This window comes from Aquarana catesbeiana, linkage group LG11 (assembly GCF_042186555.1).
Source record: "Aquarana catesbeiana isolate 2022-GZ linkage group LG11, ASM4218655v1, whole genome shotgun sequence".
NCBI classification, from domain to species: domain Eukaryota; kingdom Metazoa; phylum Chordata; class Amphibia; order Anura; family Ranidae; genus Aquarana; species Aquarana catesbeiana.
The window spans coordinates 195,121,578-195,145,989 of record NC_133334.1 but is presented as its reverse complement, the minus strand read 5'-3'; the positions used below and the strand labels follow the sequence as shown (position 1 = coordinate 195,145,989).

At 42.8% G+C, this 24,412-nt stretch overlaps 1 protein-coding gene across 2 annotated transcripts in view; it reads left to right on the top strand.

Moving 5' to 3' along the window:
- Positions 1-24,412, top strand: part of ZNRD2 (zinc ribbon domain containing 2) — an 83,991-nt gene that overhangs the window by 47,689 nt on the left and 11,890 nt on the right. For both annotated transcript variants that reach the window (XM_073605159.1, XM_073605158.1), the window contains exons 2-3: positions 13,539-13,684; positions 13,776-13,860. In XM_073605159.1, the coding sequence (XP_073461260.1) occupies positions 13,539-13,684; positions 13,776-13,860 (231 nt within the window). The remainder of the gene's footprint in view (positions 1-13,538; positions 13,685-13,775; positions 13,861-24,412) is intronic.

Here is a 24,412-nt window from a genome sequence, read left to right as displayed (position 1 = left end):
TTGTGGCCAACTGGAAAGATTTCCCATCGCTTCATGTCCCATAGCAAAAGCAGGAAGTGAGAGGAAATCTATCCAAAATTAGGGAATCCTTGGTAGTCACTGGAGTCAACAGAATTTGTGTCCCCACTGGAAGATTTCCCTTGTATTCCTGTTCTGGTGACCACTAAAAATGTGGGATTTTCATTTACTTTCAGCGATGATGGTAACCAGGACTAATAGGGTGAATCTCTATAACATAGATGGAGTGGGCTGAACGAAAAGACATTCCTCCATCCACACAATTGGGGTGAATAGGGGAATCCTCCTCGCTGAGACATTGTATTCTGCCAGCAGGGGCTCTCCTCTGACAGAATACACTGATCAGTGGCTGCTGCCCATTCGTTGCAGCTGCTGATCAAGAAAAAGTTTCCATCAAGCCTGTTTGAGAGAAGTCAGTTGTTCATGCGACTTCTGTTGAGAAGTAATGGCCACACGTGGATAGAAGGTCAGCCAGTCCCTGCTGAACCAGTTGAATTTTGATCCATCTCTGACCAGCTTTAGAGGATATTATCTTAAATATATTGAATGGATTGCAATATTGAAAATACATTTTTAAATTATTTATACTTTTACTCAACAGACCTTTGTGGCCCAGATAAAAAATAAAGCTAACTGAAGTCTGGTAATTACGTCCTGGTGGCGTGATGTAGTTCATACACCTACATTGTGATACCCAACAATGTTTTCAGCCTTGAGTTCCTGAATGGTTTTGGTTGTTAGGAGTAAGCTGTACTGTGTGGATTCCTTTACACTGTCATGTGGGATAAGCACAGGTTTCTGCTTCAATAGTGGGGACAGAAGACAACATTTTCATAGAATGGAAGAATGCACAGAGCAATCAGTGTACATGTACTGTATATTGTTATATGTGTGTATTTTTATGTTCATCTCTCTCTTTGTATAGTAGTGTTAAATAGTGCTGTCATTTCTGGAAAGGGGAAGCAGACCTTTGTGTACCATAAATTAGAAACTGAGAAAAGATGTACCCATAAGTGATGCCCCAATGCTAGATCTTGGGGTCCTCATTGTTTGCATGATTTCTCTGTGGTGTATACTGTTACCAACTACTTTTGCTTCTGGTACTTTTGTCCTAAGCTATAGACTGGAAATGCAGTCTGCATTATAGCCCCCAATTCCTAGGAGCGTTATTTCTGGTCGGTGGATTTGGCATCCTCTGTAAAATTGTGGCAAATGGAACGCCGAAAGCCAATGGAAGTGAAAGTCATATTTCTAGTGTGTGCTATGAAGATACTGGGGCCTATACATGTATTGCAAAAAATGAAGTTGGAGTAGATGAAGACGTATCTTCTCTCTTCATTGAAGATTCTGCCAGAAGTGGAGATTTTCCTGCTAGATGACTGCACAAACCACATACTCTAGTGACCTTAGTGATGGATTACGGGAAGATCATAGGGGGGTTCTGGCTGTGTCATCCAGCCCTCGATTCCTCTTATGCTGCTGCTGACCTCTCTAAAATTTGACGGTCAATAGGTTCCAGAATGCATGCTTGCCCCCCCCACAGACGTAACGAGTGTGCATGCACATCCTTTTCACAGAAGTCTGTGTGGGGATTTTCTCACTATCCATTTTATATGTGGACTTTCATGTGATTTTTTTTTTTTTTTTTTTTATTTTTTTTTTTATTAGTGACTTTTATTTATTTTTATTTATTTCAGGTACTTATATAGCGCCGTCAATTTACGCAGCGCTTTACATGTACATTGTACATTCACATCAGTCCCTACCCTCAAGGAGCTTACAATCTAAGGTCCCTAACTCACATTCATACATACTAGGGACAATTTTAGACAGGATCCAATTAACCTACCAGCATGTCTTTGGAGTGTGGTAGGAAACCGGAGTGCCCGGAGGAAACCCACGCAGGCACAGGGAGAACATGCAAACTCCAGGCAGGTAGAGTCATGGTTGGGATTCGAACCAGCGACCCTTCTTACTGCTAGGCGAGAGTGCTACCCACTACACCACTGTGCCGCCCTGATTATTTGATTATTTTGATTATTAAGTTAGCGCTGTACCCTCTCTGTATTATAATACATATTTTTTTTTAAAAGGTTTTTATTCACCGAGTGTTCGTACATGTTTAATAACAAAATGCAATAAACGAATAGGATATAGTCTAAAATATATCTAATTCTGTGGTATTTGCATATATAATAAAGATTGTTATTCATCTCTGTCTTGTTTTTTTGTACATTCAGCTTCCTTTTATTTTTTTTAAAGAAACCAAAACTAAACTATGGTTAACAAAAGTACATTAGAAAAAAAACAAAAAACTTTTGTGCTTCTGGCAATAAGATACATATTATTCTTATAGTAATTCAACATCCCGAGGGATCATTCCCTCAAACATTTGTGCCGTGTTGCTGTCCATTTCCCCACAAGATCTCTGTTGTCATTTCAGAAATATGTTTATCTTTTTCATTTACATGTCAGATTGTAGAGTGCTTTCAGAGTTAATCCATTTTCCCCAGACTTTATTGAATTTTATACATGGTGACGTTAGCGTTAACCAATCCTTTCCAGGCATTCAATGCAGCCTTAGTAGCGTACTCATCTCATCCTCTATAACTCCTAACAGTCCTCAGCAATGAATTGGGTTTACTGTGACCAGAACGGTCTTATCCTGTCACATTCCTATACCATATGTATAAAAGAGCCTTCTGCTGTCAGGCATTTATGACATGTGGGATCGTCCTTTCTCCCCATTTTATATAACCTAAGAGGGGTATAGTACATTTGATGCAAATATCTGAGTTGTATCAGTTTGTCTCTAGCAGAAATAACTGTAGGTAAATATGAAGTTAGGACTCCCTCCCATTGTTCCTCTGTAATTTCTGATATAATCTCCATCCGTTTTTCCCTAAGTTTCCTTTCCTTTGGATTCACCCTTGCTGCTAGTGTATTGTATGTAGATATCCTTTTTGCGTGGTCTGGAGCAGCTAATCATTTTTCCAGTTTAGCGTTCTCCAGAGACACTGGTCCCGCCCCAAATTGAGCATGGGCAGCGTGTCTGTCCAGTGAACTGGTATTCCCATGCCTCTGGAATATTTAGTTCTCTTTTCAGCTGTACAAAGGATTTTAGTTAACCATTTTCATAAAACTGATGTAGGTATGTGAGACCAAATTTTGGCCCATCTAAATCCATCCTCTAAGCGAAAAAATTCCTTCAAACATGGGTTAAACCATAGCGAAGCGTTAGGGGATAGGTGGAGAGGATTGTCCATTATGTTTTATACAGATCCCCGATATCCGTTTAGCGGATTTGAGTATCTCTTTATCCCCTTCAGTGGGCACCTCTCCTCCTAAAAAAGAAATTTAGTAAGGTTTCATAAAAAAGTTACTGCTGCTGCTTCAACTGCAGCATTGTTCAGCTGTGGAAACATTCACCAGTGGATACGTACTAATTGGGATGCTAGGTAATATAGGCATAGGTCAGGTATCGCTAATCCCCCTCTCTGAACTGGTAGTTGTAATCTCTCCAGGGAGACTCTAGCTGCCTTATTGCCCCACAGAAAATATATGTCAACAAGGAGTTGTGTTTGAATATTTTCTTCGGGATGTAGATTGGGGCATTGGAGAGCAGCATATAAAAATTTCGGGAGGAAGATCATTTTAAATAAATTGGCTCTACCATAGAGTGTAAGTGGGAGTTTCTTCCACTTCTATATCCTGTCACTAAATGCTCTAATTATAGGCCATAAATTGGCCTCAATGAATGAATCTACCGGTAATTGGATCATTATCCCCAAGTATTTGAATTTTCCTACAATGACCAGAGGACACCGGGCTGGGAGGACTAAGTCTGGCTGCGTATCCAACGGAAAAAGGACAGACTTGGTCCAATTGATTCGGAAACCGGAAAAATCTCCAAATTTCTGAATCAGGGAAACTGCGGCTGTTAAAGACTCAGAGTCCCCCAGGTATAGGAGCATGTCGTCCGCGTATAACGATACGCGTTCCTCTAGATCTCCAACCAGAAATCCCTGTACAGTGTCATGGGTCCTAAGTTTAGCCGCTAGTTGCTCAATGGCCAGAGCAAATGGGAGAGGCGACAGGGGGCACCCCTGTCTCGTTTCCCTATGGCTCTGGAAGGAGTCAGATATGAGCCCATTTACTCTAATGCTCGCTCGGGGTTCCTTGTATAAAAGTTTAACCCAGGATATCAATTTTGGTCCAAAGCCCAATTTGCCTAGAAGGGAGAATAGATCCATTCTACTGAATTAAATGCCTTTTTGGTATCTAAAGACGCTATCACTGGTTTGCCCTTATTCATATGTTGGATCTATAGATTGACATATAATCTACGTAAGTTCATTTGGGTAGAGCGGCCGGGTATGAATCCTGTCTGATCAGAATTTATTAGTTTAACCGGTTCCTGACCGGAGCACGTCGATGTACGTTGGCAGAATGGCACGGCTGGGCAAATGGGCGTACCTATACGTCCATTTGAATTCCCCGCCGTGCCATTGAGTGCGTGCGCCGGCCGGGAGCTATGTGAGTCAGGTTGCGGGTCCCGCGGACTCGATCGCCGCAGAGATACCCGCGATCGCCTCACGGAGAGGACGAACGGGGAGATGCTGATGTAAACAGCATCTCCCCGTTCTGCCTAGTGACAAGTGTCACTGATCACAGCTCCCTGTCATCGGGAGCTGTGATCAGAGTAATGACACACGCAGCCCACCCCCCTGACAGTTAGAATCGCTCCCCTAGGACACACTTAACCCCTCCCCGCCCCCTAGTGGTTAACCCCTTCACTGCCAGTGTCATTTACACAGTAATCAGTGCATTTTTAATCGCACTGATCGCTGTATAAATGACAATGGTCCCAAAAATGTGTCAAAAATGTCCGACATGTCCGCCATAACGTCACAATAAAAATCGCTGATAGCCGCCATTACTAGTAAAAAAAAAAAAAATTAATAAAAATGCCATAAAACTATCCCCTATTTAGTAAACGCTATAACTTTTGCGCAAACCAATCAATAAACGCTTATTGCAATTTTTTTTTTTTTTTTTTTTTTTTTTTACCAAAAATATGTAGAAGAATACGATCGGCCTAAACTGAGGAAAAAAAAGTTTTTTTTATATATTTTGGGGGGATATTTATTATAGCAAAATGTAAAAAATAATGCGTTTTTTTTTTTTCAAAATTGTCGCTCTTATTTTGTTTATAGCGCAAAAAATAAAAATTGCAGAGGCGATCAAATACCACCAAAAGAAAGCTCTATTTGTGGGAAAAAAAGGACGTCAATTTTGTTTGGGAGCCACGTCGCATGACCGCGGAATTGTCAGTTAAAGCGACACAGTGCCAAATAGCAAAAAGTGCTCTGGTCAGGAAGGGGGTAAAATCTTCTGGGGCTGAAGCGGTTAAGGATCACTGACATCAGTCTACTGGCCAAGACTTTGGCCAGTATCTTGACATCAGAATTGATCAGAGATGGGCCTGCATGACTCACATTCTTGTGGATCTTTCCCAGGTTTGGGGATCACTTACAATTAAAGCCTCCCGCATAGTCTGATAATATGCCTTCCTTTTCTGCTGCTATAAAAACTTTTTGGAGAGATGGTGTCAGCTTCCCTTTATGTAGCTGGTACCAATCAGCCGGGAACCCATCTAGGCCAGGTGATTTACCAGGTTTGAAGGATGAGATTGCACCACTTATCCCCTCCAGTGATATTGGTTGCTCCAAAACCTTGCTATCTTCCCGGTCTAGCGAAGGAAGGGTTAAGTTCTCTAATTCCTGATTTAGTATGTTGGGTCTGTGTCCAGTATAGGGTTTCATAAAAGTTCAGAAAGATGTTTAGAATCTCACGAGATTCCCCTACCACCTCGCCAGTTGGTTTTCTGAGTTGCATTACCGAGATCGGAGAATTAAGTGGCCTGGCTAGGAAGGAAAGGAGGCGGCCACTCTTGTCTCCAAACTGAAAGAAAGACTGGGTCTAGCGTAGTTGTCTTTTTACAGTATATTCAGTTAGAAGTAGTTTGTAGTGTTGTGTTTGGTCTTGCCAAGATTGGTATTTACCAGGAGACGGGTCATGTGTATATACTCTTTCAGCGTCAGTGGCCTTGACCTCTGCGTCTTTCATATCAGAGTTGAGGGCTTTAGAAAAATTCCTCAACTCTGTGGCAAACACCACTCTCATAGTTGCCTTAAAGGCATCCCATTGATTGGCCACTGGTGTTTCCGTCCCATTCTCCTTCCAATAATGTTCAATGCTCGTTTTGCATTTTTTGGTAATGAATTCTTCTTGGAGCCAGTTTGTGTTCATCCGCCATGGTTTCCTTCCCCGTGAATCGTTTAGATCTAGTGTAACCTCCAGAAGAGAATGATCTGATATAGCTCTAGGGAGATATCTGACACCAGATAAATACGGAAGCTCATCTACTGATGATAGTACCAAGTCTATTCTAGAGAGCGTCTTATGGGTCTCCGAGTGACAAGAGTATTCTCTGACTCCAGGGTTTCTCTGTCTCCATACATCTGTGAGAGCATAACTCTCCAGCCAGGGGGATAGGATATGGCGAGAGTCAGATACATTGCCATGTCTGTCTAGAGCACCATCTGACACTGCATTGAAATCTCCCAGGAGTAGTAGTGGGGCATGTGCAATCAATAATATTCTGAAGGAAGCTGTATCTAGTATTTGGAAGGAGAAGGGGGGTGGAACATAGACACATACCAACGTTAGGGATACATTGAACATTTGGCACACCAATATAGCATATCTACCATTTGGGTCTAGTTTGACCTGTATAATGTGCGCTGCAGCCTTTTTGTTGACCATAATAGCAACTTCTCTAGAGTAATGTGGAGTATTCAGCATGGAGTACTCTCATGTTAGCTTTTTTCAATGCCATAACTTTAGAGCCTTGCAGATGCATTTCTTGCAGTAGGGTGATATGTGGTTTATACCTCTTTATAAAATCAAATATGAGAGATCTTTTAACCTTTGAATTCATACCACGTACATTCCATGACATTAATTTTATCTTACCCTCCATTTACGTGTAGAGGAGATGGATGTAGTATGTCTGGGAGAACCTCCTGTGAGCAAGATCCTTATGGTTTATACATCCCGTGGGGACCAGAGCATAGCACACCAGCAACACACGGCACAGACCAGCACATAACAATAACCTCTCCCGTCCCACCCTGCACACAACCCCAACCTGTTATGTGCCTGAATCCCATAGCCAAAAGAAATGTAATTGACCTCGGGGGGGTCACAGGTCTCTAGTAATATCTGACAAACCACATAGCTATAGGCGGTGTATCATGGAGGAGCTGGATAGCGTCCAAAACGGCTTGGTGACAGGGAGAAAAGAGAAGAAAAAAACTTTCTCTCCTTTCCTCCCCCCCTTTTTCCTTCTCCTTTTTTTTGTTTAAAATAAAAAATATAACAAGTCTGGGGGGCGTAGTCTGGAGCCGCTCTAAGATGGACGCGATGTTCTGAAGCTCCCGTCCATGAGGTTCAGCTATACAGCATTTGAACTCCCTCAGCTATGGTGAGGACATCCCGCAGTGCCTCAACTACCAGGTCCCGGTCCCCACGGAGTGAAGAAGATCACTGCGATAGGCACATCCCCGAGAACTTCCGTCCCCGGCCTAGAAGCACCATGCAGGCCTCACATCCAGCCGCCTCAAGTAAGACATACCCCCCGAGCGTCAGCCCCCACCGCTCGGGAGCCCAGAGCTCATCAGGGCTGCCTACAAGAACTATTACTACACGATGCATGGCGCACATTACACCCAAAAGACAAAGACTTTACCTTCTTCTCAACCCCCCACAACAAGTACTCTCGCATAGACTACCTGTTTCTTACACAACAAAATCTTCCGATTCTGAAAGTGGCAACAATAGACCCCATGACATTTTCAGACCACCATCCTATATCCATGACACTTTCCCTCCCAGATACCCCTCACAGATCGTATGTATGGAAACTTGACCCTACACTTCTCACAGACGAACTTAAAGTAGAAGATATTCGCTCATGCTTACGGGATTATTTCATCGAAAACGACACCCCAGATACCTCCACCCAGACACAATGGGAGGCTCACAAATGTGTCATACGAGGAAAACTGATATCCCTAACAGTAGCTGTTAAGAAAGCAAAGAAAGCTACCCTATCTAACTTATTCTTGAAACTGAAGAAACTTGAAGCCTTACATAAACAGACTCTAGCACAACAAACACACTCTGAACTTACTGAGACCCGTACTCTTCTCAAGGATGAGCTACACCTCAATCTTAAGAAAAAATTCATTCTATCTCACAAACTCTTTTACGAGTTAGGAAACAAGAGTGGCCACTTGCACGAGCACTACGCAAAGAAAAAGCCAATAACAGGATCTACCAACTACAATCCGCTAATGGAAAGCCCCTTACACGCAATGATGACATAGCAGAGGAATTTGCAAAATATTACTCCTCTCTCTACGATTTACGCACCTCAGAACCCACCACATCTCTAGCATCGAGAGCCCAACACATTAAATCGTTCCTTGAACAATATACACCGGGGAAAATACCTCTAGACGAAGCGGCTACCCTTGACACCCCAATATCCTCCACGGAATGGGTACAGGCAGTCAAACAGCTTAAACCTGGAAAGAGCCCTGGCCCAGATGGTCTCCCAGCAGTATATTATAAAACTTTCTCAGATATACTACAAACCCCATTCCTCAAAACCTTTAATTCTATCTCCACCACAAATCCCCTTACAGGAGGAATGCTAGAAGCTCACATAGTCATTCCCAAAGAAGGTAAAGATCCCTCTCACACAGGTAACTACAGACCAATCTCATTGTTGAACGTGGACATAAAGATATTCTCCAAAATATTAGCCAACCGACTGTTAAACTTCCTCCCTTCCATTGTCTCTCCAGATCAAGTGGGTTTTATCCCTGGTTGTGAAGCCAGGGATAACACAAGCAAAGCAATCAACATACAATACCTGACAACCCAAACTAAGCAAAACGGTTTCTTCTTGTCACTAGACGCGGAGAAGGCGTTTGACAGAGTATCTTGGGATTACATGACAGCAGTTTTACAAGCGATAGGACTTGGTCCCCGTATGATCGGACTCATTTTGGCATTATATGGCAATCCCTCAGCGAAAGTGAGAGTCAATGGTACTCTGTCAGACGCCTTCCCAATCCGCAACGGAACGAGACAGGGATGCCCCCTGTCGCCCATCCTTTTTGTACTTGCACTCGAACCCTTTCTCCACAAACTTAAACTTAACCCAGACATAAAGGGAATTAAATCTCCAGAGAAGGAATACAAATATGCTGCATACGCAGATGACATCCTAATGTTCCTCACACAACCGACAATGACTTTACCAGTATTAGCTGAATTTAAGCACTTCCAGACCCTCTCTAATTTGAAGATTAACCTTACTAAATCTTTTGCTCTCAACATCTCATTAACCCACAGTCAGGTAAAACAGTGTAAGGATAATTTCCCAATCCATTGGAAACCAGATGCGATAACATACCTAGGCATCCAGATTCCATCTAAACTCTCAGAATTGTACACCAAAAATTTTCTCCCCCTCTTAAACAGACTAAACTCGGACCTTAAAACATGGAATAAACCGACATTCTCTTGGTTTGGCAGAGCAGCCATACTGAAGATGAATGTTCTTCCAAGAATTCTATATCTCCTACAGACAATACCGATACAGATCCCTCCCTCTTTCTTTAAAACACATAGACAGATATGCTCTAATTTCCTGTGGGGAAAACAGACACAGGATCAGTCACGACCTGCTTTCCCGACCGAAAAACCTAGGAGGCATAGGCCTCCCGAACATCTTTCACTACCACACTGCCACTCGCCTAACTAGGATTGTGGACTGGAATGTCCATACCCAAAAAAAAAGACTGGGTCTCTTTAGAGGCTTCTTTTACGAAATTATCCCTAAATTCGCTCCCTTGGAATTCCCCAAAACAAGTCCCACCAGACATTCAAACACATCCGATGATAGGCCCCACCCTACGATGTTTTCACCAATCGTGCAAGAAGACCTCTATCTCCTCTAACCCCGGCCCACTGACTCCAATTAAGTTGAACCCTGACTTCCCGCCAGGCATGCACCACCAATTCCTCTCTGACAATCTACCACAGGGTCAAATTAGAGCCCATCAATTCCACACACAGGGCAAATTACTCACTGCAGCGCAAATCGCAACCCACTTCGAAAAAACGCCTATCCCTCCATGGTCATACCTAATGATAGCCCACTACCTCAAAACCTTAGATAAAAAGGGTCAATGTTCTAGAAGCTTACACCATACGAACTATTATGTACTGAAACAACGCCACAAGCCCATCTTATCTCCCGCATACACAACTTCCTCTTCACTAACCTGAAAGCAAATGACAGTCCATTCTGTAGGAAGTGGGAAGCTGACTTATCCATCCAACTTTCGGAAGAGAACTGGGAGCAAATATTTTTCAATATACACAAGGGCTCCACTAATGTCTATACACAGGAGAATGGGTTCAAAATTCAGGCGAGATGGTATCATACCCCAGTACTGTTACACAAATTTAAAGCCGACATCCCCGAAACGTGCTGGAGGTGCCATCAAGAAAGGGGTACCCTTCTTCACGTTTGGTGGACGTGCACCCCTCTGCAAACCTTTTGGTCTGAGGTCCACCGTATCATCGCGCAAATTACCACTTACAATCCAGAATTCACCCCAGCACAATTTCTCCTACACCTCTCCCCCCTACCACACAAAACATATCATAAATCACTAATGATGCACTTAATTAACGCAGCAAAACAATGCATCCCTGTACACTGGAACTCAAAAAAGATACCCACTCTCAAAGAATGGTTCATCAGAATACAAAAAGTAGCAGAAATGGAAAAACTAATACATACTGCAAGAGACTCGCCGACGAAATTTAGCCGTAAGTGGGCCTGTTGGACACACTACCAGACTTTACCTGAATACCAAGATATACTAAATTATCACGCATAAAGGTTAAGATACATTGAAGTCCATAACTTACAAACAACCAATAATTCTCAACAATAATCCTTCAGTCAAAATACCAAGGCTAGATACCTTTCACCAAGGGAAGTCAGAGACCTCCCTTCCTACCCCCCCCCTTCCTCCCTCTCCACCCTATCCTTCCCCTTTCCATCGCCCTCCTCCCTTCCTTCCCTCCCCCCTCCCCTCCTCCTTATCTACAATAGCCATCTAAACACCCACATAAACACATAGGTTACCCACTTCACATACCAATTAACTACCCAACATCTGAAATGTACTCCAGAAGCTCATGAATCTACCCTGAACACTTTATGGACAGATCCATACACATTGAATGACAAATACAACACACTCCCGTTATGATTCTTATCTAAATCTCACTCCACAAATCTGTTACTAACGAGTTCTCTTGCTGAATATAGAACATACTGCAGTGGAGTGCTAGCTATAGAGCGATTAAGATCCATTTGAGGACATGTGTTGGGATTGATACCCCTCTTATATCCAGTCAAGTATGGAAATGTTTATCAATACTAGCTGGGACTTTTGTTATGGAAAATATTTTATGATTTGAAAAAATGTTATAATTTTTACGCATTGATACATGTAAAATGACTACTGTAAAGACTTTATAACCTTCTATAAAATACTTTGAAAACTGAAAAAAAAAAAAAAAAAAATATAACAAGTCTGTTCTCCCTCTCCTCTCCTCCCCTCCCCCTCCGAGTTAGGAGACCAAAAGTTAAAAGGGAAGCTGCCAAGAGCGGAGAGAGAGAAAAAAAAAAAAACAGCAAACTTTCTCATAGGCGGTAAGCCAATAGGTAGTCTAGCTAGGAACTAGCCGGAGAGAAGGAGAAAGAGGGGAAAAAAAAAACAATGGAAAAACAAAACCAAAAGGAAAAACAAGGTCCCAAATAGTTCTTATTCTCTCTTCTCCTATATCTGTAACAGTTCAGTAGATTGTAGTTTTAATTCGTGCATAGAACTAGGTGGGACAATTCGCCAGATTAATGTAGTACCAGATGATATAATGTGTATGCCCATCGCTATGAAATGACATAAGTGTCCATGTTGCTAATTTCGCATGTGCACATCAGTTATCTCCTTGTCCATTTAAAAGTGCACATTTGGGCTGCGGCGCCCCCTGATATCCAACCACCGTGAGGCCTCCGTGGGGGTTTTTTACCAGGTACAGCATATTGTAGGCAAGTTGCAAGTCTGAATATTTTTTTCACATGAATGAAGCTGGCTCTTTGTTTTTGTGTGGTCGCAAAGAAATCTGGATAGATGGAAATGTGGTTCCAATTGTATTGTAATTCACCCCCTGTACGAGCTGCTCTTGAGTATGCCTTCACAATCTCTGAAGTGCAAAATGCGGGCAATAATAGGGTGCGAATGTGCACTGGGGGGAGGAGGTTTAGAAGGAATCCTGTGTGCTCTTTCTATGGCGATTAAGCGTGAAAAAGTGGTGTCAGCCATATTCTCTTTATGCCACAGCTCCAAAAAATCCTCTGGCTGTGTTTACCCTCTGCTTTTTTAGGGAAACCTACAAAGCGGACATTGTTCCTCCTTTGTCTTCCATGTCTCACAGCTTATCTGTATGGGAATTTACTTCTCTGTGTAGATTTTGTACTTTATCTTCCATAGGACGCACCACGTCCTCCATGTCACTAATTCTTTGCTCCTCTTCTGAGGCCCTTTCCCTAGTGGTCTGTACATCCTGCTTCAGGAAGGACATTTCAGCCCTCATCCCATCAATGTGTTCAGTCAAAGTAGTTTGGCAGGTGTTAATAGCCTCCATGATTTGCTTTTAGTGAAGGTTCCTCTACCCCCTCTGCTAGCACTATGTCCCTTGTATCTTTGTGGGGTAGTCTGTCTATGGACAAGCCTCTTCTCCTTCCCGGGGATCTGCGGGGCAGCGGGCTTACCTTCCCAGAATGTGTGGGTGATCTGTCAGCTCCGCTGTGTACTGCTGGGGCCTTGTCTGCTGCCTCGTGTGTGCCGCCATCTTGGGATCCCCATGCATAGCGGGACAGACAGTCCGTGGCCGCTTCCATGAGTACTGGCCCGCATTTAACCATACCCCGGTGATCTGCAAGGTCCAGGTAGTATGGTGGTTTCTGTGCTGTGGAGGATCTTTGTCTCTGACACTCAGGATGTCCCGGCCGGAGCTCCTGTAAAGCACACATGTCTGCTGCTAGCTCCGCCTCCAAGCAAAATATTTTTACCAGAATTGACAAGTGTTGTGAACATTTTTTTTGCCGTAGCAATTTACTCTGGAAATTTTTATATTCATGTGTGTTTTTCAAACATCATTTATGATCGTGCTTGAGAAATCTTTGCGTTTGCACAGTTTTAAGATTTTTTTAAGTGTAAAATTAACTACTATTTGTATGTTTTTGCAGTCAACCTAATAATGACTTTTATTTATCTATTTTTTTTTATTTATTTTTTTAGGTGATGATAACTGGTCTCCCCCATCTGAGTCCGACATGAAAATTGTGAGAGCGCGCCAAGAGCGTCAAGACAAGGTTAGCCGGTTGATGGGAGATTATCTGTTAAAGGGATACAGAATGCTTGGTGAAAGCTGTGATACATGTGGAGTAAGTAATTAAATATTATTTTGGTAGGAAAGTGTACTCTCTTGCTGTTATGTAAAAGACTAACATGCTTGTCTGTTTTGCCGATTGGTAGACGATATTGTTACAGGACAGACAGAAGAAATTACTCTGCATCTCTTGTCAAGAACTTGATTCTGACACTGAAAAAGACAACCCAGGTAATAAAATATTTGATAGGAATGTCACCAAATAAAGTTTTTATAGTATGTATTTTATTTGTTTGCCTTTTGCGTCCGCAGTCTCTCAAATTTGTGTTCTATTGATATTTTTATTTGACAGCTATTTTTACTCTGTTAATATTCCCATTTACTATCATTTATTGCTTTTATTTGACCTTGGTATTTATTCTGTCTGCAGTAAAATATGCTTATTCTTTTTTTGTTTTTATGTGTGGAACTTATTAAAGAAACTGTATTTAATCTAGAAAAATGAATTGGTGATATATAACCACTCAAACTTTCCAGGGTCGCTGTACGTGTATGCATGATATGACCTCCTTTTTAGGTTAAGCAAACTGTAGGGTGCTGCTGCATTCTCTGTAAATTTCTAACATGGGCTTATGAACCATGTCAAATAAAAGAAGTGAAAAGCTGTGTTCAGGAGACTAGCATTGTTTAGAAGGGAACAGTAGCAGATTTTTCTTTTCTATCCCAACATAGGTCATCTTTGTGGACCGTGTTATTTTTCTCCTATAAGATAAAATCTGTTCCATGGATTTTTTGCCAAAGGCCCAAACTATAAGGCTTTTGTAACTTGTGCTCTAAAACTGTGATTTCACTGCGGTACCACAGAACAGGGAGCACTGCTATGATTTGTGACACCCACCATTCGTCACAACAGCTTTTCTCTACTTTACTTATGTCTTTGATCTTTTAGACCTTAGACCAGGGGTAGGCAACCTTTTGAGCACAGTATGCTGAAAAATGTCTTCAAAGAAATTGAGCGTGCTGATTTTATAACAAGAAATGTCAGCTACACACCCTCAATCACGAAAAGGATTTTTTATAAAGTAAATGCTGTAGTAGTGAGAAATTAACATCCTGCACTCTCATGCCTCAGATAAGCTCCAATTCATGCACCTTCACACCTCATATCATTGTCCCCCCTGCAAGTCTGATCCGTCACTGTACCCCCCTGCACATCTGCCCCACATTTGCAGTGGTACTACCCTGCACATCTGCCCCACATTTGCAGTGGTACTACCCTGCACATCTGCCCCACCTCTGTACCCCCCCTGCACATCTGCCATACCTCCTCTGTACCCCCCCTGCACATCTGCCACACCTCCTCTGTCCCCCCCCCAGCACATCTGCCACACCTCCTCTGTACCCCCCCTGCACGTCTGCCACACCTCCTCTGTACCCCCCTGCACGTCTGCCACACCTCCTCTGTACCCCCCCTGCACGTCTGCCACACCTCCTCTGTACCCCCCCTGCACGTCTGCCACACCTCCTCTGTACCCCCCCTGCACGTCTGCCACACCTCCTCTGTACCCCCCCTGCACGTCTGCCACACCTCCTCTGTACCCCCCCTGCACGTCTGCCACACCTCCTCTGTACCCCCCCTGCACGTCTGCCACACCTCCTCTGTACCCCCCCTGCACGTCTGCCACACCTCCTCTGTACCCCCCCTGCATCTTCTCATCTGTCTTAACACTGAACTTATCTGCTCATCTGCCACATAACTGTAACCCCCTTTCTTATCTGCCCCACCACTGTACCTGCTGCACATCTGTCCCACCTCTGTTCCCCCTGCTCTTCTTCCCCACCGCTGTACCCCCCTGCTTATCTGCCCCATCAATGTACCCCTTTTCTCATCTGCCCCACCACTGTATCTTCACTGTACCTCCCTGCACATCTGCCCCACCACTGTACCTCCCTGCACATCGGCCCCACTGCTGTATCCCCATGGTCTTCTGTCTCGCTACTGCATCACCTTCTCATCTGTCCTAACACTGAACCCATCTGCTCATCTGCCCCACCACTGTAACCCCCTTTCTCATCTGCCCCACCAAAGTACCTCCTGCACATCTTTCACCTCTGTACCCCCATGCTCTTCTGCCCCACCTCTGTTCCCCATGCTCATCTATCCCACCAATACACCTTTCACATCTGCCCCCTGCTTTTCTGTCCCACCACTGAACCTCCTTTTAATCTGCTCCAAACTGAACCCCCCTGCTCATCTGTCCCATCACTAACCCCTTTCCCATCTGGCCCAATACTGAACCCCCCTGCACATCTGCCCCATTGCTGTACCCCCCTGCTCTTCTGTCCCACTTCTAAACCCCCTTCTCATCCCTTCCACCACTGTACCTCTCTGCACATCTGACCCACCGCTGTACCCTCCTGCTCTTCTGTCCCACCTCGGAATCCCTCCTGTTCATTTTTCCCACCGCTGTACCCTCTTCTAATCTATGATGTGCGTGATCTGCAGAATGGTGAAAGGAAGCAGAGATGAGACACGTCTACCTGTCACACTCATCCTGCTAATCCAGCCCACGTACTTGTATGTGATGTCACATACAAGCATCTGGAATGGATGCGCAATAATGAGCTTAGGTCAGGGGCGTTTTCTGAAAGCAGTGGGCCTGTGTGCAGGATCATAAAATGTGCCCCACAGCTGAGAATAAGTGCGCAGCAGCAAAAGTTGGGTGTGCCTCCCCCTCAGTGCAGGTGCAGCATGGGGAATTCTGAGATTGGAATGCATTAGTGTTTCACTGAAGTCCCCGCGCTGCTCTGCTGATGGAGGAGGCAGTCAAGTAGAGCTGCACGATTCTGGCTATAATGAGAATCACAATATTTTTTTTTTTTTTTTTTTTTGCTTAGAAGACCGATCACTATTCTCGCGGTGTAACATCTTTCACGTTAAACAAAAATATTGTGCAAACTTTACTGTTTTTTTTTTGTTTTTTTTAATTCATTGAAGTGTATTTTTTCCCCAAAAATTGTGATTGAAAGACCACTGTGCAAATACAGTGTGACATAAAATATTGCAACAATCGCCATTTTATTCCGTAGGGTCTCTGCTAACAAAAAATATATATAATGTTTGGGGGTTCCAAGTAATTTTAAAGGAAAAAATACTGATTTTAACTTTTGTAAGAAACAAAAGTCAGAAAAAGGTTTAGACTTTAAGTGATTAAACTTACATAGTAACATAGTAGGTGAGGTTGAAAAAAGACACAAGTCCATCAAGTCCAACCTATGTGTGTGATTATGTGTCAGTATTACATTATATATCCCTGTATGTTGCAGTCATTCAGGTGCTTATCTACTAGTTTCTTGAAGTTATCGATGCTCCCCGCTGAGACCACCGCCTGTGGAAGGGAATTCCATATCCTTGCCGCTCTTACAGTAAAGAACCCTCTATGTAGTTTAAGGTTAAACCTCTTTTCTTCTAATTTTAATGAGTGGCCGCGAGTCTTGTTAAACTCTCTTCTGCGAAAAAGTTTTATTTCTATTGTAGGGTCACCAGTACGGTATTTGTATATCGAAATCATATCCCCTCTCAAGCGTCTCTTCTCCAGAGAGAATAAGTTCAGTGCTCGCAACCTTTCCTCATAACTAAGATCCTCCAGAACCTTTATTAGCTTTGTTGCCCTTCTTTGTACTCTCTACATTTCCAGTACATCCTTCCTGAGGACTGGTGCCCAGAACTGGACAGCATACTCCAGGTGTGGCCGGACCACAGTCTTGTAGAGCAGGAGAATTATCGTTTTATCTCTGGAGTTGATCCACTTTTTAATGCATGCCAATATTCTGTTTGCTTTGTTAGCAGCAGCTTGGCATTGCATGCCATTGCTGAGCCTATCATCTACTACTGTTAAGTTTCTCAAGTCTAATTTTAATTCTGTCCTCTGTTAACCATGGAGGTGCTTCCTGTGTTGTGTCATGAGGATAAACACTGCAGTTTTGGTTACTGAAGCCCCCTGATTCACTCGTGAAGACTGAGGAGAAGAATAAATTCAATACCTTCGCCATCTCCCCATCCTTTGTAACCAGATGTCCTTCCTCATTCTTTATGGGGCCAATATGTCCTCCTTTTTTACTGTTTACATACTTAAAGAATTTCTTGGGATTTTTTTTTTTGCTCTCCTCCGCTATGTGTCTTTCATGTTCTATCTTAGTCGTCCTAATTGCACCCTTACATTTCTTGTTGCATTCTTTATAAAGTCTGAATGCTGATGATCCCTCAACCTTGTATTTTTTTAAGGCCTTCTCCTTTGCTTTTATATGCATTTTTACATTGGAGTTAAGCCATCCAGGGCTTTTGTTCGCTCTTTTAAATTTATTACCCAATGGGATACATTGGCTAATGCCCTTATTTAATATGCTCTTAAAGCAAACCCATCTCTCCTCCGTATTCTTTGTTCCTAATATTTATCCCAATTTATGCCTTTTAGCAAGGTTTGTAGTTTAGGGAAGTTAGCTCTTTTGAAATTCAGTGTCTTTGCATTCCCTATGTTTCCTATTTGTGTGATTTATACTGAAACTAATTGACCTTTGATCGCTGTTACCTAAATTGCCCCGTATTTCCACATCCGTGATCAGGTCTGTATTGTTGGTAATCAGTAGATCCAGTAATGTTTTATTTCTAGTTGGTGCGTCTGCCATCTGACCCATAAAATTGTCCTGCAAGACATTAAGGAACTGGCGAGCCTTAAATGAATGCGCGGTTCCCTCCGCCCAGTCTATGTCTGGATAATTAAAATCCCCCATTATGATAACACTTCCCATCCTTGCTGTTAATCCAAATTGTGATAGAAGATCTGTCTCCACTTCCTCCCTCAGGTTAGGGGGCCTATAGCATACTCCCAGTATTATTTTCCCCTTAGCTTCATCCCTTTGGAGCTCTACCCATAAGGATCCCACCTCCTCCCTAGCTCCCTCAGTGATATCATCTCTCACATTCACTTGTACATTATTCTTGATATATAGGCATACCCCTCCCCCTTTTTTACCCTCTCTATCCTTGCGGTAAAGGGTATACCCTTAAATGTTTGCCAGCCAATCATGAGAGCTGTTGAACCAGGTCTCTGAAATTCCCACAAAATCCAAATCCTCCTCGTACAACAGTATCTCTAGTTCACCCATCTTGTCCGCCATGCTCCTGGCAGAATTGAGTCCCCTACCACCAGAATCTGTCTTTCCTTTCCCTTTGCTGGCCCCCCACTCTCACTGGAGGAGTTCTTCCCCCGGCAGCTAGGAGAGTCCCTCAGCTCCAGCAGTGCTGGTCCCTGACTGGTTTCACCAATGTCACTCAATGGAGCGTACTTATTGGGATGCTCAAGTCCTGGATCGGCCTCCCTGGCACTTCCCCCTCTACCCTTCCTGACTGTCGCCCATCTACTCTTTGCTAGTGCCTGCACCTCTTTGTCTCCACCCGCCTCTGTGCTGGCCCCTGTCGGCACCTGCCATGTACGTTCCTGGCTCTCCTTTAGTATGGAGGGACTTCTCAGTGCTGACAGTTGCTTCCCCAGATTCAGAACCTGGGTTTCCAGGGAAACAATGTGCTTACATTTTGCACAGCAGTATTCGCCCTTGATCTGATGATCAAAGAATGCATACATGCAGCAAGATGTACAAAGAGTCGCCTCTCCACACCCGCCGGGCATCGTACCTATTAAATTTAGTGAGGATTGGGGATTATACCCTGTCCAAATTACCTAACAGCTAGCTTCCTGACACTATTACTCAAGACAATACACAGGTACACAACAAGACAATACACAGGTACTGACAGACCTACGTGCACTCGCAATACACAAGTATACAGTACACAATGAGCAGACTCAGTATGAGTCCTACACAAAGTTTTATATAGGCCTCAAGCACCTGTGAGCAATTAACCACTCCCCTTAATTGGTAGTCTGAAGGAACCAAAGAAAAAAAAAAAGCTATTTAAAAAGTGCCAGAAAAAGGTGATTGAAAAGCTAAAAGAAAGCCCCAAAAATGCAACCCAGCAATCAAAAAGCAAGACTTTTTCACTCTCCACTCAAGGTCCCCCCCTCTGGTTTTAACTCACCACTTAGACCAGTTCCACTTGGACTGAGTTCCAACAGCCTCACAATGAGCTGCATTTACACACAGTTTATCCCTTTTGATCTAAGAAGGAAGAGTTGCAATGTTTCTAGTTATCTATTAGCACTAACAAGGTTGTTAAAGACTTGGCAGGCTGCCAGTTTTTTTTCTTTTGCCAGCTGAGTGAACAGAGAAGTCTCTACACTTGTTACATTAAAGAATTGGTAAACTGCAATAGAGATGTGAGATGGGGTTGAATCGAGATCACAATTTTTTTTACACGATTAATTGTGCAGCTCTAGAGTCAAGTGCCAGCAAAAAAGGCTTCGAGTGCCGCTTGCGGCACCAGTGCTGGTGGTTGCCTACCCCTGCCTTAGATCATACCCTATAGATGAGCATCGTGGAAATTCAAGATGCCATTGTAAAACCGATTAATACCTCATTATTGATTTTGTTTGTAAAAGTTTTAGTTAAGTGAAAATTAAGACATAACATAAATGTGTCTTTTACATATCTTTCGAGTTTAGACACCTACAGAACATGTAAAGCAGAGATATCCACAAGATATTTGTGAAGCATATTTGCAATCAAATGCTTTTTTTCTTGCATAGTAAATAATTATGATAATGGAGTAGTTACTTATGGTGTCCTATATAAACTTTTCAATCTTCAGCTTTATTAAGACTCGGATTTGATTTAGGAGGGGAACAGAAAAGAAAACAGTGGCAGTGACATGTCGATGATACCTTGACTTTCTTGATTATTCTGGGCCACCTATTGTTTGCTCAATGGATCTGATGGGACAGTTGAGTAAATTCTTAATTGTTAATTTAGATAAATCCATGCTTCTCTCCTTTTTGATCCTCTCTCTGATAAACTGGAGGGAATTGTTTCCCATTTAAAAGTGGTACAAAAATAACTTGAGCATCCATATTTCCCCTTCTGTTACTGATTTTCTTGAACTTATCTTTACTCCCCATGTTACACTCTTTAGGATGTACTTGTAGCACATGGGGTTGATTTAATAAAGCAAATGGACTGTGCACTTTTCAAGTGCAGTTGCTCCAGAGCTTAGTAAGGAACACTTCACATTGCAAAGAATACCTAATCATATGCCATTTACAGAAAGTAAACAGAGTTACAGCATCACACATCATTGGTCTGTTGTGAAAATGCCGACGCATTTCGACCCACATGGTCATCTTCAGGGGGTAGGTTTGCTATAAAGAGATATATTTAGTATACAAAAGGAGAGATTCCAACATGTATTCAATTATATATATTCAAGGTATAGTTACCACTGAAAGGTGAAACGAGAGAATTCCTGACCAGAAATTTAAAACCGTTGGATGATTCCAGAGGGTCCATACACCATTCGTGTCCCAAAGGCGGGAAGGATCGATCCGATGCGACTTGCAAGCAGTCACGCTGAGGACACCCTCAGAGGGTAAGGGAGGCCAACACCTGCAGCAAATTCCCTACTCTAGAAGACTTTGGTCCGGCCGCACCTGAAGTATGCTGTCCAGTTCTGAGCCCCAGTCCTCAGGAAGGATGTACTGGAAAATGGAGCGAGTACAAAGAAGGGCAACAAAGCTAATAAAGGGTCTGGAGGATCTTAGTTATGAGGAAAGGTTGCGAGCACTGAACTTCTTCTCTCTGGAGAAGAGACGCTTGAGAGGGGATATGATTTCAATACACAAATACCATACTGATGACTCTAAAATAGAAATAAAACTTTTTCGCAGAAGAGAGTTTAACAAGACTCGTGGCCACTCATTAAAATTAGAAGAAAAGAGGTTTAACCTTAAACTACGTAGAGGGTTCTTTACTGTAAGAGCGGCAAGGATGTGGCATTCCCTTCCACAGGTGGTGGTCTCAGCGGGGAGCATCGATAGCTTCAAGAAACTATTAGATAAGAACCTGAATGACTGCAACATACAGGGATATACAATGTAATACTGACACATAATCACACATAGGTTGGACTTGATGGACTTGTGTCTTTTTTCAACCTCACCTACTATGTAACCCAGTACCTCTTTAACTTTGGGCACCTCCACAACATATCAATGAGCGTACCCTTGTCTACCTCACATCGTGGGCATAGGGGAGTATCCCTTCTGTGCCACAGATGCAAATTATAAGGAGTGCGATATGTACGGTGCATGATAAAGAGTTGGGTGGGACGCTGTGCTGAGGATAGGGATACCTTAGGGACATTATTTGGCAATATCTCTGATGGACTAATATACTTATGTCTTCTGACCATTTAGCTCTGTTTGCACAAGACATGGCCCTTGAGACCTGCATTAAAAAGGAACTATATACCATTTCCCCGAAAATAAGACCTAGCGTGATTGTCGGTGATGGCTGTAATATAAGCCCTACCCCCCAAATAAGCCCTAGTTAAAGTCCTTGTAGGTCTTATTTTCAGGGTAGGGCTTATTTTCGGGGAAACAGGGTAGGGCTTATTTGGGGGTAGGGCTTATATTGCAGCCATCACCGACAATCACGCTAGGTCTTATTTTCGAGGAAACAGGGTAGTGATGATATCTGTCCTTTTCTGGATGATGATCATACCAATTGTTTAAGCACTGTATGGTTAGTGTATTCCCAGTGAGATCTCTTGGATTGGGAGGAAATGGCATGCCTAATTTGTAAGTATTGATAGAACAATTTATTAGGTAGGCCAAACTCCTCTCTCAACGACTGAAAATCTTTCAAAATTGTACCACAATATAATTGCGGAATGTATTTTAGACCATACAGAGCCCAGGACGTATGTCCCTGTAGTTTGTGGAGTGCAGAGTAGTGGCTATTGTACGAGTGTCATTAGTGAAGCCCAAATACTTAAAGTGGTGTTTAGTTTTACACCATAGTTTTATCAATTTAGGCCAATGTGGGAAACTTAGATCTTTAAATTCTCCTGATTCCAGACATTCCACTAGATCGGCGTTGGAGAGCAACGCTATTGGTATACTCTTACCGGGGTCAGATGATTCGGAGTTAAGCCAACCAGTGACATGCTGTAATTGTGCAGCTAAATAATAATACAGGTTTGGCAGTGCTAGCCCTCCTGTATCCTTCGACTCCTGCAAGATTTCAAGTAATACGAGGGATCTGCTTCCTCCAGATCAAGGCACGAAATATAGTATTATATTTTTTCAAAATATGCATCGGTAGCCACACTGGGGTGTTATGGAGAGCATATAAAAGTTGGGGGGCCCAGAACATTTTTATCAAGTTACAGCGGCTGACCACTGTCAATGGTAGCTTTATCCAGCTAGCTGTTTTTTGTTTAAACTTTTGAATCAGGAAGTCAATATTCAACTTAACATAATTATCTAATTTGGGATGTAAAACTATGCGCAGATATCAAAGTCTCCACCACTTTAATTTGTTCTGCTATTGGTGAGGCATTGGTGATCCCATCGGATCCAGGGGTAGAAGCATGGACTTGTCCAAATATATCTGGAAGCCATAGCGGGATCAAAATTTGTGTATCAAAACCATGAGATGTGACAAAGTATTAGAGGTGTCTCCCAAGAAAAGGAGGGCATTGTCCACATATAGAGCAAGTTTTCCTTCCATGTCCCCCCTCCTAAAGCCAGTAATGTTCGAGTTCCCCCTGATAGCTACCGCCAAGGCTCAATGGCAAGAGCAAATAATAATGGGGATAATGGGCATCCCTGTCTTGTCCCCTTTCGTAGCTCTAAGAAAGGGAGATAATGTATTATTAATTCTGAGATGAGCAGTCTCATTATATAATAATTTAATCCAAGAAATAAAGGTCTTCCCTAATTTGAATCTATCAAGCACTTTCCACAGATATTGCCACTCCACACGATCAAATGCTTTAGCAACATCAAGCGATAGTATAGCTCTATTACCAATGTTGTCTGTAGGGAGTTGCATGTTTAAGTACAGCTAAGGTTATGTGACGTGGATAGATTGGGTATAAACCCTGATTTGATCCTGTTGAACAAGACTTGTTATCTTAGTCTCATGGCCAGAATCTTTGCAAGCAGCTTAACATGAGCGGTCAGCAGCGAAATGCGACGATAAGACTCGGGCTAAGGATCCTTTCCCTTCTTCAACAAAACTATTACCACAGCCTCATACATGGAAGGCGGAAGAGACCCTTTATCTTTTGCATCCATAATTGTAGCCAGTAGTTCTGGCAGAAGCATATCCCCAAATTGTTTTGTAAAGTTCTATTGGGAGACCATCCCTACCCGGTGCCTTGGAATTAGGAAACGTGGCCATTGCTAGTTGTGACTCCTCTGACGAGTTGGGGCATTTAGTTGTTTTCTATCTAGGCCTGTAAGTTGCGGGAGTTGTATACTATCAAGAAAATCAATTCTTGTGCAGAATAAAAGAATTTTGATGAATATACATCCTGAAAAAAGGAATGGAACACTGGTATAATAGTGGCAGTGTCTGTAGCACTCTGTGTTGGGGACACCGCTATCCTATGTATAAAGGAGGGTGGCTGCTGACTTGACTATCACTGATAGCAGATGCCCTGTCTTTTCCCCCCTCTTCAAAAAACATTTGAAAAAAACGCCTATGCTCTCTGCCTGTTGTATTGTACTGTAAAATTGCTGAGCCTCAATTCATGACCTCTCATTAGTTTCATTAGCATCACTTAAAAACCTCAGTTCTGCTTTTATCTAACGCCCACTGCCTA